We start from the raw sequence: 15,606 nt of genomic DNA, 5'->3' as shown, positions 1-15,606 counted from the left end.
ACTAGTTTAACAGGAACCTAACTTCCCCATCTCAACAATCTATAGAGAAACTTCTTCTGAAAAGCCACCCCAAACCAACCCCGTTTAACTGGACATTACTCAAAGTCTTAAGCTTAATACCTATTCCGTTTCCTACTTCTACTTTTCCCCCAACCCGACCTAACACGAAGTTAGCATCCCCCTACATAAAACCTAACATTCCACTCTGCAAATGGGGAGGGAATGATCCTGAAACAGGACCTCGGGACAGAGATATTACCTGATGCTCGGATGACCGAAAGCTAGACACTGAATCCAGAGAGCCAGGTGACTTATATAGTGCTCTAGAACGACCTCTGACATGGGTCAAAGTTCACCTACTGATGACGGACGTCTCCGCCAATCAGAGCCTACCCAACATATTTAGCACCAACCACGTGGCCTACCCAATGTATCTAGCGCTACGATGAACGGTAACCCCGGACAAGAAGTTGTCCCGTAGTAGAGCAAGTGAAACAATGTGCTACAAGACTATCTGGTAGACAGTTATTCTACATGTGGTACGTATAGTTTGAATATCCTGTTATGAAGCTCCTGCCCCCCCATGCTTACGCTATAATTTAACCCAGTATTCCTACACCAGTATACATCTGCAAAACTGGATGAGTGACAAAATGCATGATATGTATATAACCATAAGAACACAACTGGGAAAATATGTCTTGCTCACTGATTATATGCAGGCATGCATTAATCTTCAACAGTTAGAGTGCGCTAATAGTCCTACAACCTTCGTGAACACCTCACAACACTGAGTCAACGACTGTATCATGTCAAACAAAATTCGTTTGGCCACAAAATCAGACCCCAAGTCATTTTGGGGTATCCTAAAATCTTTCTCAGCAAAACGTAAAAATAGCAATATTGAGTTGGATAAACTTTTCAATCATATTGAGTGCCTGAATGAAGTGGATCTAATTGATGTTGTAACTTTTGACACGAGCGAGCTTGGTGAGTGTGAAATGTTAGATAAATTGCGTGTTCTGTGAAAGCCCTTAAAAACGATAAGGCTTGTGGGCTTGATTGTGTCTTCAACGAATACATTAAATCCTCACTTGGTGTAATGATGTCTGCATACGTAAATCTTTTTAATTGTGTTTTAAACAATGGTGTGGTACCTGAAGCTTGGGTAACAGTTATATAACACCAATTTTCAAAGGCAAGGGGGACCTATCAAATCCTGATAACTACAGGGGTATTACTATTGTAAGCTGCTTGGGCAAACTATTCGCCTCAATTATTTCGGACAGGCTTCAAAATTAAAGTTGATAAATAAATAACAGGCAGGCTTCCGTAAATCCTTTTCAACTGTTGATCACGTTTACGTACTTAAATCACTCATCGATATACAAAAATCTTAATAAGAAATTATACTGCGACTTCATTGATTTTAGCAAAGCTTTTGACACTGTATGGGGAAATGGGTTATGGATGAAATTGATCAAGGCTAATGTAAGTAAAAAATGTTTTATAGTTATTCATAACATATATCATCAAATCATGTGTTAAGCTTAACAATGACACGTCACCCCTATTTTCATGTAACACTGGTGTTAGACAGGGGAGAATTTATCCCCGTTTTTATTTGCTTTAGACATAAATGATCTTGAGTCTTTCCTCTGTGAAAACAACGTACAAGGTCTTACTTTTGTAAATAGCTTCATTGATGAACAACTTAGTATGTATATTAATACTGGTTTTACTATATATATGCAGATGATACTGTTCTACTAGCTGAAAACGCAGAAGATTTACAGTTAGCTTTAGATAGATTCTCAGAATATTGTGTTTTATGGAAACTTAAAGTTAACATTAACAAAACTAAGATTATGATATTGTCAAAAGGCTATGTTAGGTTGTTCGAGAATGTCTATATTTGGGAATATTATTTAATGCTAATGGTAAATTCTCAAAGGCAATTAAAGGACTCTCGGAACAAGCATCAAGAGCCATGTTTTCCATCTTCAAAATTATCCAAAAATTACAAATACTAATCGATTGCCAAATAAAACTCTTTGATCAATGCGTCTTACCAATCCTACTTTACAGTTCTTGGAAAGAACGCACCTAAAGGTTTGTAAATATATTCTTAAAGTAAAACAATCTACTCCAAATTGTATGGTTTTTGGTGAATTGGGCGTCCTATTGATGTTCACATAAAAGTAAAAGTCATCAGCTACTGGTGTAAAGTTACAACTGAAACCTGTAAATTTCCCCACATTCTCTATAACATTATGAAATGTAGACCATCTCTACAGAATGCTGATTTCGACCAACTAAAAGCATGTCAAAATTTCATAAATTGACCAGTTCAAACATGCATGGTATGCCGATGCTCAAAATTCATCTAAAGGAAAATACTATCATTTATATCAAACCTCACTCGCTTTAGAACCTTATCTTTTATATCTCCCATCAAAATTTCGTATCTGGTTAACAAAATTAAGAACTTCTAATCATAGATTACCCATTGAAACGGGGTGATGGTTTAATATTAATCTAGAAAACAGAACATGTACAATTTGTAAAAATAATGTTATTTGTGGCGAATTCCATGTAATTTTATCATGTACATATCTTAATGTTAAACGTAAGAAGATACTTCCCTCTTATTGTTGCCATAATCCACATATGGACAAATTTATCTTACTTATGAAATCAGATTATATCCCACTCCTATTGACACTTTCTCTGTTTACCAAAACTGTTCTTAGTCATTTCTAAATCAATATACCTACTCATATGTTATTGTATTATAAACGATTGTATGTTCTCTATAACATTATGTATGGTTTACGAGAATAAAATTCTGTTCTGTTCTGTCAGATCTTTAAAAGCAAACGTAAATCTTGTTTGGACAACAACAAATGTCAAAGTCATAACAATGATATAACAGATCACTCAAACCTTTATCGCTAGCAATATCATACAACTGATGTTGACCAAACAACTGATCTATCAGAGATTGGACGTTGTTCTTGCACGTTGCCTTCTGAAACGAGTCAGCTTCTAATTCCGTGATAAAATTGGCTCGCGTGATTGATAAACGGAACACAAACACACTGACGCAAGCCTGAGAAGCATCTCGTTTCTAACGAGAAAACAAACGAGCCACGGTATGTTGCTAGTCTTAGTCACAGTAAGTTGAGATAGATATACACGTTATCTATCTAGCTGTACATTCCGTCTTCTCGGTTGTTACAAAGCAAGTGCATGTCATTGATACAAAAGTCATCAAACAAATTTTCGTTGGACTCATCGGAACCGTCTATCTCTGTGACGTTTGCACCGTTGGCGAGGAGGGTGGAAACGACATCCCCGAACCCCACCCTGCTGCAAGACGAAGAGGGGTCTGACCCCCGTAAGTCCTGCAACAAATGTCAAGATGACGCTGTGACAACAGGAAGTCAAGAAGAATATTCCAGCTATATGACAGCGGTCTGTAAATAATCAAGTCTGGACCAGACAATCCAGTGATCAACATCATGAGCATCGATCTACGAAGCTGGGATACGATGACATGTGTCACCAAGTCAGTGCACCTGACCACTCGATCCCGGTAGTCGCCGCTTTCAAAAAGCATCGGCTGTTGAAGGCCAGTTCTAACCCGGATCTTCACGGGAACTAGGTTATCGGGCTCCGGACAAACCAGGTTACACTATTTATGTATGTCAAAGGTGGTTTGTGTTCAAGTTAATGAGGGCTGTCCCCGCAATGTGTTAACAATGCCATAGAAGGATCTCACAAACAAAAAAACAGATGTCGTGAACAGCCGAGCCGGATATGCGATAACCATTTCCGCTTCGCGCTGCATCATGTAAACATGACAGCAGGCAGGAACTTATTTTCACATTGATGCGATGCTGACTCGATAAGTCAACATCTCCTTAAGTTTAGCCATCTTGAATGTGTGAACACACATGGCTCACGAATGGATCAGTTAACTCTGCGATCTCTTAAACATTACAATTTACAACTTGAATTATTTTCGGAATAAAATTGTACTATAGCCGCCGAAAAAAAATTGAATCCCGTTATGAGATTCGAATCGTTGACCTTCTAATCCAAGGTCAGACGCCCCCATGATCACTGAGGTTAAAGATGTCATCTATGGGATAGACCCGTGAAGATCCGGGTTAGAATTGATCTGCATTAACCCATGCTTGTCGTAAGTGGCGACTAACAGGATCGGCTGACTTGGTTGACACACTCATGCTGTTGATCACTGGATTGTCTGGTCCAGACTCGATTATTTACAGACCGCCGCCATATCGCAGGAATATTGCTGAGTGCGGCGTAAACTCACTAACTCATCTGTGGGATAACTCAATGGTGTGCCAAAGGACGATCGATGCAGGTAGTATTATTTCTGTTTTCGAGTCGTGGCCAATATATTGGGAATAAACTACTGCATCACTCCCGCTAAAAGATCGTATCATGTCTTTTATTCCAAAATATATTTCCTACATAAACAACATAATATACTATCAATCACTATTGACATCATCCTTGATATGTCCAGGGTATACGTTCCGATACCGTATACCCTGGACATATCGAGGACGTATTGACATATATATGTTCTCCAAAGGTGCCTCTCTTTTAAAAGAGTTGAAATGGTTATAGGTAGCGTGTCCTTGCGGTATAGACATTACCTTATCTTTTAGCACTATTCCAACAATATCACGGCAGGAGTCACCACAAATAGGCTTCACATATTGTACCCATGTGGGAGAATCGAACCCGGATCATCGGGCGAAAACTTTAACCAGTCGGCTAGCCCCATTGTCCCTCTAATGGGCAATGAAGATGTACGCAATACCGCTGGGTAGATATATAGGGTTTCTCTATTCCATCTACACACAGAGCATCAACATGGAAACAACATAACAGTACCTTCACATCAAAGGTGCATTAACGTTCAAGCATATGTTATAATTGACATTCTTTTAAAGTTTGCATCAGTACTGCCATATGTATTATCCTAATACTTGTGCTGGAATACAGTCAAAACATAGTTTGTTGATGAAACATCGCTATTCCAGACCGTATCGTTTGTAGTTAAATGTTCGGATTACAAATTTCTGTAATAGCAAATCATTGGCTTTGACAATGTTCCTTTGTATTCGATAGATGTTTTTGAAAAAATTGTCCGTTTTAAACGGGTTTCATGTTAACGGTGTTTCACCGAACTGAAACAGTTCCATATTCATGGCATCAGTAACATCCCATACATCATTACTTGACTGTAAGACAATATTTACAGCTGAGAGGATTCATGTACATCAGCTAAAAGTGAATCCCCATACATCCCATACATCATTACTTGACTGTAAGACATTATTTACAGCAGAGAGGATGCATGTACATCAGCTAAAAGTGAATCCCCATACATCCCATACATCATTACTTGACTGTAAGACATTATTTACAGCAGAGAGGGTGCATGTACATCAGCTAAAAGTGGATGTGTAAATGCACAGCGGGTAGGTCGAACGACTTCTGGAGGGATGTGTCACATTCTCGTTTGTCCTGAATATCAGAAACATTCACTTACGTTCTCCATCTTACCATGACCTGACATCAGTGATAAAGAATTCTATACTGAGTTAACGTTTTGTGAAATTATGAAATTTGCCCAGCCCTAAGCGACATTTAAAAAACATTGATGAAGTTTGCAACCCAAACCAAACTTAACTCACGAATTGTGCTATAGCAATATGACTGGTAACTCTTGTAAGCGTGTCGCAAATCAAGACGAACATACATAATTAAGACCACAATGTCCACATACAGCGAACAGTATTTTTAAAGTCATACAGCATCAGTATGACATTCATTTTCTATGTAACTTTATGAGAATATGCTTGTAATTCCTTTCCAAAGCCCCTTCCCAAAGTGCTTGATTCCTTTCCATATCTCCCCAAGAGAAGACTCTTCCTCCTTTTCAACAGCTTCCCGTGCTCTCTCCCGCGCTCGTTTCTCCAAGTCCCTATTCTTCCGTTCCAGGTTCTCCATCCTTTCCTTGTGGCGTCGTCTGCGCCTCTCTTGCTCTTTTTTGGCTTCTTTCTTCATTACTGCGATTTGCTTCCGGAGCTCTGAGACATCAGAGTTACCTTTCCTTGTCGTCTTTTCAGCCTCCATTGCGGTTATACTCATCTGCATCTGTTCAATGATCTCCTGCTGTTCAGACATGTCATGGTTGTACTTCTTCTGGAACTCCCTCTCAATAGCCTCTTTCTCTCGCCTCTTCTTCTCCTCCAGTTCCATCCTGAAAACCTCCTCCCTCTTCACCATTGCTGCCTCGGCCTCCCTGAACATCGAATTCGTGTAGTACTTCCCACCATTTGCTCGGACATTCTGGTCAATCATGTCCAGTAAGCGACTGACCTGTTCCTCCTTCTCACACTGCTGATCATTGTTGTTAAAGGCGATGTATCGTCCACCACACGCCGAGAGAATCTGTTGGAGTTTATCTGGAACATGTTTCACATATTCATCTATGTTAGATTTTTCATGATCCAGATCGTCCTTTCTCGTGAACAACACAAACATGTACTTCATCATGCCATCTCCGAACACGTCTCTGAAATGATCCACCGTATCCTGCTCTTCCTTGGTAAACCGGTCGATCCTGGTGACCAGCACGATAGCATGAGGGCCTGGGCTGGTCATCCCAACACATTTAACAATCTCCTTGGTAATAGCAACATTTGTCATATCTGTGTCAAACAACCCTGGGGTGTCGATCACGTTGATGTAGCGTCCCATCCTGGTAGCATTTCCACCTTTACAGCTCTTGGTGATAGACGACCCTCCGGCCCTGGAAGTGAACAAGTCCGTACCGAGAAGGGTATTCCCTGTAGCGCTTTTCCCCGAGCCTGTCCGCCCAATAAGAACAATACGGATCTCTTTGTTTAAGAAGGAGCCTCTGCTTTGGTCGACCATAGCGCCTGGAATACAAGAAGCAGTTCAACATATAACTGGAGCGGTGGCATAGCCTAGTGGTTAAAGCGTTCGCTGGTCGGTAGTCACTCTGATGACCCGTGTTCGATTCCCCACATGGGTACAATGTGTGTGTTGATGTAGGTGCACCGGCCACATGTCCACTCTGATATGGAATTAACAAGGAATTTATATCACAGCGTCCTCAACACGAGGCATATGGAGAGACCGTGGTCTGGTGGACAAAGCATTTTCTGGAAAGCGGAAGGGTGGGGTTCGATACCCGACCCCACCGTGTCAAACCAAAATACGTTCCAAGAGGCAATTGTTGTTACCCCGCCTGGTGTATTATAAGGAGATAGAACAAGGACTGGAGGGCATAAAGTTCGCTTTAGTCCGTACTATTAATAGCAGATACACACATTGACACGCACACGCACACGCACGCGCATACGCACGCACACGTCGCTACGAACGCGACTATTAAACCCAACTTCACATCTCCCTAACTACAACGTCATTACATCAAAAACGGGGCGGTGGGGTAGCCTAATGGCGTTCGCTCGTCACGCTGAAGACCCGGGTTCGATTCCCCACATGGGTACAGTGTGAGAAGTCCATTACTGGTGTCCCCCTCCGTGACATTGCTGAAATATTGCATAAAGCGGCGTAAAACCATACTCATTCAAAAGCGAACACACATGTCGAGTGATCACTTCCCTGTCGTTACAAGCGAGCCAGTATGCACTGTTGTTTGGTTGCATTAAACGGATCCAGACACGGATATGCTATTTTTAAAATCGCTTCTTCCGAAAGACGTGATTTTCTAACAATGAATCTAAGATAATCATAGTTAATTTGCAACATACACAAGGAAAGCCGAATCTGTGCATACAACGCTAAAGTTGTTTCTGGTACCAGGTTAAGAAATTTAGCGTTCCAGACCAAACAAATGAAAAAGGTAGCCAAATGTAAAAACAATTTTTAAGTGGTATGAAAGACTGTACCTGTACGTTAAGATAATTAATTGAAACATCTGAGGGTGAGATGAGATGTCTAAATAATTATCTCAATATTTTGTATTTCATTCAGAGCATTCGTGAAGGTGCCCTCCCTCAATCATTAACCTGAACAATGCATCACACGTCACAACCAGTGCGTCACACTCTGATTGGGGCTCTTTTTTCCCTCACACGTTTCAATTTAATGATGATTAACATTCAATAATATACCTGTGTCTGACAAAAATAAATAAATATACATGACATAGAATATTTCCTCATGACCTATAGTGCACCCGTGAAGCTAAATTAAATAATGTATCAGAAATTCGACTTATCTATTTTACCCTTGAATCAACCGCTTATTTATTAGTTCAAAACCAAACGTTCGCCTCAAATTAGCGCCTTCATGTTTAACAGGTAAATCAGCTCTTCACAGAATGATCATATTTAAATAGTATCGGTTTAAGTGTGTTGGTGAAGTGTACAGGACAGCCGCTGACCTCCGGGTAAACTTGTCTCTGATCCCCCGAACAGGAAGTCATCTCTGGGGGGAGGATCCACATGGTAGGCGGGGTTAGGGGCGTAGCATACGGAGCAGTAGCGTCTGCCAGGCAGGTTGATCAGGGTACAAGCTGGACACTCCCACTTCCTACCTGATGAAGCTGCAACCAATCAGACAGATGTAATGTGTAGTCGTGAGAGTATTGCTCAACGATGGAGCCTCATTGGGAAGGTACACAGAAGAAGTACTGTGTGACAATACAATGTTCCGGCTGGGTTACGTTGTACCGTGTGGGGTTTGATGAATATTTTACCATGTAGGTTTTAATGAATTGTACCATATGGGGTTTAATTAATTGTACTGAGTAGGGTTTGATTTAATTTACCATGAGGAGATTTATTAATTGTACCGTGTGTGGTTTAATGAATTGTATCATGTAGGGTTAAATAATTGTACCATGTAGGGTTTAATTAGTTGTACCTTATGTGGTTTAATGAATTGTGTCAGGTGGGTTTTATGATTTGAATCATGTGGGGTTTGATCAGTTGTACCATGTGAGGTTCAATTAATTGTACCATGTAGGGTTTAATGCATTGTACCGTGTGGGGTCCAATGAATTGTTCCATCGGGGTTGAATCAATTCAGGGCTACAGATAAGGGGCCTCAAAATCAATTAAGTACGACATAATATAAGATTTCAAGCGTATTGTGTACGCACATAAATACCTTCGTACGTCTAACATTTAATTTCCGTGCGTATCGTGCAAATGGAAATCTATTTCGGATAAATACTTGTTCAGTTTCTTTTTGCGAAACACGATTTGACACATAAGGAAACCCCGACAGTAGGAATCCCTTGCGTTGCCATGCAACGATATGCGTCACTATTTTTCGATTGGCTAAAAAACCACACTGTTCCTATCTATATCCAGTCGGACATGACATTTCGCGCATCACACGGTCGCTCAGTTATTTCTCACGCGTCTTCAAATACAATTACATGGTTGGAAATAGTGATCGATGAATCGTCCAGACAAACCACATCAACTCACTCACACAAAAACATGTCGGTACTCTTTCAAAATTCTCAGTACACCTTCACTTGCAATATGATGTGTAAGTACACTCACCCCCCCAAAAGTTATCTGGAGCCCTGCAATTGTAACATTTCGGGTTTACTAGAGAGTACAATTTGGGGTTTAATAAACTGTAGCATGTGAGGTTTAATTAAATCTACAACAGGGGAACCGATGCTGGCCCCGACGTGTGGGCAGAGAGTTTAGTCACTTCACTATTGCACTCACGAGATGAATGAATACCTTTAATGAGGTATTGAGGCAACTGATTTTCTCGTCATTCGATGGTGCATCAACGTGTTATCTGTGTGTCGCTGTTGATAGTTATAGCGTATTTGGCTTCTACTTAGCCTTACTTTGATGAGGAAAAGTGTCAGTATCTAACGATAATCCCTGATAAAGCTTTACCAGGTCAATGAAATGGTGAATGTGGCCCTGTTGAACACCTACATAAAAAATTGTAATCCTCAATCTGTGAAGTTTCTCACCCACATTATATCGAGTACCCACAAAACCGATTTATCGAGGACCCTCACTCTCTCCTCAGTATTTTGAGTACTGATCGACACCCCACACCCTTCACCCCAATCAACGATTACCCACGCTCTTCACCCCAATCAACGATTACCCACACTCTTCACCCCAATCAACGATTACCCACACTCTTCACCCCAATCAACGATTACCCACACCCTTCACCCCAATCAACGATTACCCACACCCTTCACCCCAATCAACGATTACCTTCACCCCAATCAACGATTACCCACACTCTTAACCCCAATCAACGATTATCCACACCTTCACCCCAATCAACGATTATCCACACCTTCACCCCAATCAACGATTTCCCACACCTTCACCCCAATCAACGATTACCCACACTCTTCATCCCAATCAACGATTACCCACACCCTTCACCCCAATCAACTATTACCCACACGCTTCACCCCACTCAACGATTACCCACACCCTTCGCCCCAATCAACGATTACCTTCACCCCAATCAACGATTACCCACACTCTTCACCCCAATCAACGATTATTCACACCTTCACCCCAATCAACGATTATCCACACCTTCACCCCAATCAACGATTATCCACACCTTCACCCCAATCAACGATTACCCACACCTTCACCCCAATCAACGATTACCCACACTCTTCACCCCAATCAACGATTACCCACACCTTCACCCCAATCTATCGAGTACGAGTTCACACCCTTCATCCGAACTATCGAATACCCACACCCCTCACCCCAGTCTTCGAATACTGACATCCCACAGTTCTCATTCCCAATCTTCCAAGTACCCCGACCCCTCCGATCTATCGAATGCGTTAGAAATGTTGACCAACAAAGACCCAACAATAAATACAAAGAAGGAAATAAATCAACACCATATTTAGACATGGAGAGAGTTACACATCACAAACTGGTTTCACGGTACACTTCCCACCCCACTAGCCCACCTCGTAGTACTTACCCATGTGTGTCTCTACTTCGATTTGGCTGAAGAGATCTGCAGTCAGAACACACTTGTCAACCAGCTATATCCACCACGCAGTTGAACACGGAAGAAAAATACAAACTGGAAGCAGAGATGAATGTGTGTGTATATTTATTGTTGATGACACAGTCCCTAGTTTCGATTTCACATTCGCGAGATATCAAAGATTATTTCAATGGTTTTTATATTAAGTTTTCTTATTATGTTAAAGTAAAGTATTGGTTGCTATTAAGAGAATGAAACAATGCCATATAGATGTATTATAGAGACATAAATATCAGCCGAGATTCTAGTCATGAACCGTGACGGCGACGAAATCAGCATTAGAATGCATTATATAACCTACTTACACAAACTCCACAGACCTCGGTCCTTTCAACTTACATCAACCATTAGTTAAATTAAAGATTCTGTATTATTTGAAGACAAGGAAATGTTAATCATCAGTGAGCTTTAAAATGATTTACTCACCGTTCAGCCCAGTGTCAGCTTTAAGTACGGTCGGATTTTCCGGATCTATTTTAGCACATGAGCTGGCGCACATTCTTTCTTCAAAACATCCCCCGTGTGGTCATTCTCTTCCCACAGAGGTTACTTGTCATATCTTCCTACGAACCTCTGTTCTAATACGGCCACATTTCCCGGTTCTCATAAAATCCCCTAGCGGCACAAAATCGCAACACAAATTGTCTCCCTTCTTTCTATCCAATCAGAATACGTGTTACATCGACTTAGATCGAACTTGACTAATACCAGCCTGGTTCCCTGGGTCCGTTGCGCCTGCGCTACGCTCCGACACTGACCTAGGCCACCACTGCCGAATGGCGGCCTTCGCTGCAGGGAGACGCGCCATACATTTACTATAGGAAAATCCAAGAACGGGTGGTTAGAATTTTTTCATAGCATTTTCATCGATACTATGGGAAAATATACGTCACCAGAACAACGGCCATCGTTACTTTCAGTGAACAAACACGTTATTTAAGCAGTTTCGAGACACGAAAATCGTCGTTACATTGGCGATATGTAAACAATGACACACACCCTATTTTCATCACCGACATGTGCTTTGATATTTCGTGTCAGCTCGCTATTGCCACGAAGCAGTAATAGCATACAAAGTATGCGAATATTACAATGGCTGCCGTGCTAACATGTTGACATGGATGTCAATCGGCAAAGTCCGCCACTTTCCGTTTAAATAGCGTATGTGGCGAGTCGGTTAGAGGCGCGTTCAGAGAGAATCAGATGCCTTGAAATAACATCTAGAACATGTGCCTGATAAAGAGTTTTCCTATTGCAAAAGAACCTGTTATCCATCAAATTAATGTGTATTGTTATAATACATACGCTTTACGATTTTTAGTTGTTTGTTTTTATTCTTAAGCTTATTTGTTATTTGAAACCAAATCAGCAATATCCCTAATGTATGTTATTGGTCAAGGCTGTTCTTAGTGAACCAGTGATTGATATGATGAGCGTAATCCGACGACGCGTGGTTCAATAGAAGATGTGCCGACTTCTTACGAATAGTATGTAGACTTAATGGGATTGTCTGTAATTTGATAAGCTATTTCTATTGAAAGTTTGCATGTATTTACCTAGTATCTTATAGTTTCTTACTATCTGATAGCTGGAATATTGCCAAGAACGGCGTTAAACAACAACCAAAACAAACCATAGTTTCTTTAAACTGCGTGTTTCTTTGGTACGTCTGAGTATATGCAAGGTCAACGTGGATATCTTACATTCGCTTTACATTCCGCTCACTATCACAATGGTCGCTCTATACAATGGTCCCAGGCAATAAAATCAGCGATCTGTATTTCTGGTGTAGTAGTCTAAGGGAGGTAACTCCAGCGTTCTTTCACCAGTGGTTGTCACTTTTGTCAGATATCGATACCATCGCTTTTCGTACCCTGACAAAATTCATTATGTTCGTTTTAATCATCACTCATTTCTGTGGCTAGGTAGCCTTTGTAAAAATATAACTGGTTCAATGAAAACTGCGATGTGAAACGAATTTGGGACTACTCTGCCATGTAAATGGTGTACATTTCTGCCCCAAAAGAAGGTATTTTGTTTAGAGATAAGATGACTCAGATACTCACCAGCATCATTCGATTGTTATGTTTTATTTCTTACCGGTCAGGCATCATATGAAGGGAGTCTGGCTAAAGAAACAAACTGACCAAAGGAAGCTTCCCCAAACATGGAATGAGGGAAACCGGAAACGGGCCAGGAATGTCAGTTATGCTAAGTAATAGAATGTATATTCATGGAATATTGTGAACCAGCCGTGAACCCACAGACGGACTTGTGGTCTCAATAGAAGTCATATCCGCCAGAGCATCAACCAATCTGGTCTTTGAGGGTAACATAATAATAGTAATAATTTCAAATCACCCCCGTAAATCAGTATAATTAACAATCTATAATAGTTGTAGTTCCGGTATGAGATATGAAAGTAAGATTACCTGGACTTCCTATGTTTGGTCTAATCAGGTCTACCATTGACGAGTGAGTGAGTATGGTTTTACGCCGCTTTTGGCAATATTGCAGCAATATCACGGCGGGGGACACCACAAATGGGCTTAGCACATTGTGCCCATGTGGGGAATCGAACCCGGGTCTTCAGCGTGACGAGCGAACGCCTTAACCACTAGGCTACCCCACCGCCCCCTACCATTGACGAAGTGACCGCCAAGTAATTTACTCAATTCATAGGTATTTAAATGAAAATCACCAATGGAAAGTGGTTGAGGAAACTCCTCTGAGATGTGTTATGTATTAGTGGGAAGAGAACCTTTCAATCCAGTAAGCCCTTCATCCATCATGTTAATGGATAATAGAAACAAACTGTTGTTCTAAGTTGTCTGTGTTACTAGTCTCTCCGTTATCATATATTGGAGAAACGTCAGGGTGGATGGAAACAAACAATGGGAATGTTTGCAGCGAGATAATTCCTGTTTGAATCTGGAAATAAATCCCAGGGCATCATCCCATTGAGAGTACACTCGTTCAAAATACTGTAATGATTTCAATACAAACAGAAATCTCCTCAAGAACCGGAACGCTTTGCCTTATATTAAAACATAATATAATTCCATAAGTTGTGTAACACATTGCATTTACACATTATAGTTTCCAAGAGACAAATAATTTAAAATAATATTTTATAATCTTACAAAATAAAATATAATGAAAACACTCAACTCTTTATCTAAAGGCGTGAATATGTACATTTGTATTTTAGTTGTGTCATCAATGTTGACGGATTGATCATTCCTGTCTGAAACATTTGGTTCAGACAGACCCATTGTGTTAAGCAACATGGACTTTCTTCCAAGGATTGTATTAGTTGTTGCACCATCTATCCTCGTCGTTCAGACTTCCTGGTGCATCATACAATTAGTAACAACTGTTGAACAGTGTTTCAGTGTAAACTTACTGTAACCGGTGCCCTGTTTACAACTGTAGCCATGGCAACTAGGGCTGGATATTGCCCTGATTCTCATATTGCGATATATTGCAATAATTTAAGAGATATTGCAATATATATTGTGACATATTGGATGGACGGTTTCTGCCCAAGTGCGTACACCATAAATTCATAATAGCTCTCGGTTCCCACCTACTTAGTTCTGGGGAGCTAGTGGGGTCAGCAATTTTATACACTCGCACTGGGGGTGGGGGTTGGGGGCAGCAAGTTTGTATATAACGATAATATTAAAATTATGCTACCCCCAAGCCATAAATTATGAGCGGTCCCTTCATTCCTCCAAAACGACGTAACGCATTTGGTAGAATATTTGGCACTTTTGGACGCACTTATACATATTATCCCACTTGTAAAATCTTACATGAAACCAACAGAGATAAAAGAATGTTTGGCACTTTTTTTGCTTTGGAAATCAAGGGCAGATAATGCAAAGGGAGCTAACTCTGGATGACCCAATATATTGCAGAATCTGAACCATATCGCGATAATCGTATCGCGAGATACTGTACCGGTATATACCGGTTTACCGGTAATATTACACAGCCCTAATGGTAACACCCCGAGCAGTAGTGTAGAAGCACACCCAAATGAAGCTGTTTCTGGGGTTGACTGTCTGTGAGATCCGGTGACGTCTTTGTCCTATATCACAAAGACCATCGTGTCCCTCATCAAACACAAACACAGATCCGTCGATCACCAACTCAACATAAGTTAGACAGTTTTGCCATCGTCTCTGGCCCGATTCATAACGGGAAGCAATTTCGAGCGGACATTTCGAACTCTGCATTAAGTCTTCAGATACTCTAAAGTTTCTTGCAGCGATCCGGGGTATCTCACACCGCCTCGACAATCAGCTTAGAGGTGTTGCTAATAGTGCTTTAACCTTTAATATGGCAGCAGCCGTACAAGAAACATTAAGACGTGTGCTGGAGTCTTAGCTGTACAATATAAGGAGATGGAACACGTGAACAAAGGGAATAGTTTAATACGGTTAGAAAGTCAAAGGGTCAATACAACATCGCAAT

The 15,606-nt window shown here is 40.8% G+C and overlaps 1 protein-coding gene across 1 annotated transcript; it reads right to left on the bottom strand.

Annotated features, from left to right (window-relative positions):
• Positions 1 to 4,462: 4,462 nt before the first annotated feature.
• LOC124283298 (GTPase IMAP family member 9-like) lies at positions 4,463 to 11,638 on the bottom strand. The gene is made up of 4 exons (XM_046719331.1): positions 11,551 to 11,638; positions 11,056 to 11,091; positions 8,489 to 8,650; positions 4,463 to 6,992 (listed from the first exon to the last, which is right to left on the bottom strand). Exons 1-4 carry the CDS (start codon positions 11,621 to 11,623, stop codon positions 5,893 to 5,895), a joined length of 1,371 nt encoding a protein of 456 aa, XP_046575287.1. The 5' UTR covers positions 11,624 to 11,638; the 3' UTR covers positions 4,463 to 5,892.
• Between the last annotated feature and the right edge of the window lie 3,968 nt (positions 11,639 to 15,606).

Source organism: Haliotis rubra, unplaced genomic scaffold (assembly GCF_003918875.1).
Source record: "Haliotis rubra isolate DU_JTF1 unplaced genomic scaffold, ASM391887v1 Scf312, whole genome shotgun sequence".
Lineage (NCBI taxonomy): Eukaryota > Metazoa > Mollusca > Gastropoda > Lepetellida > Haliotidae > Haliotis > Haliotis rubra.
This window is presented reverse-complemented; position numbering and strand designations above follow the sequence as displayed.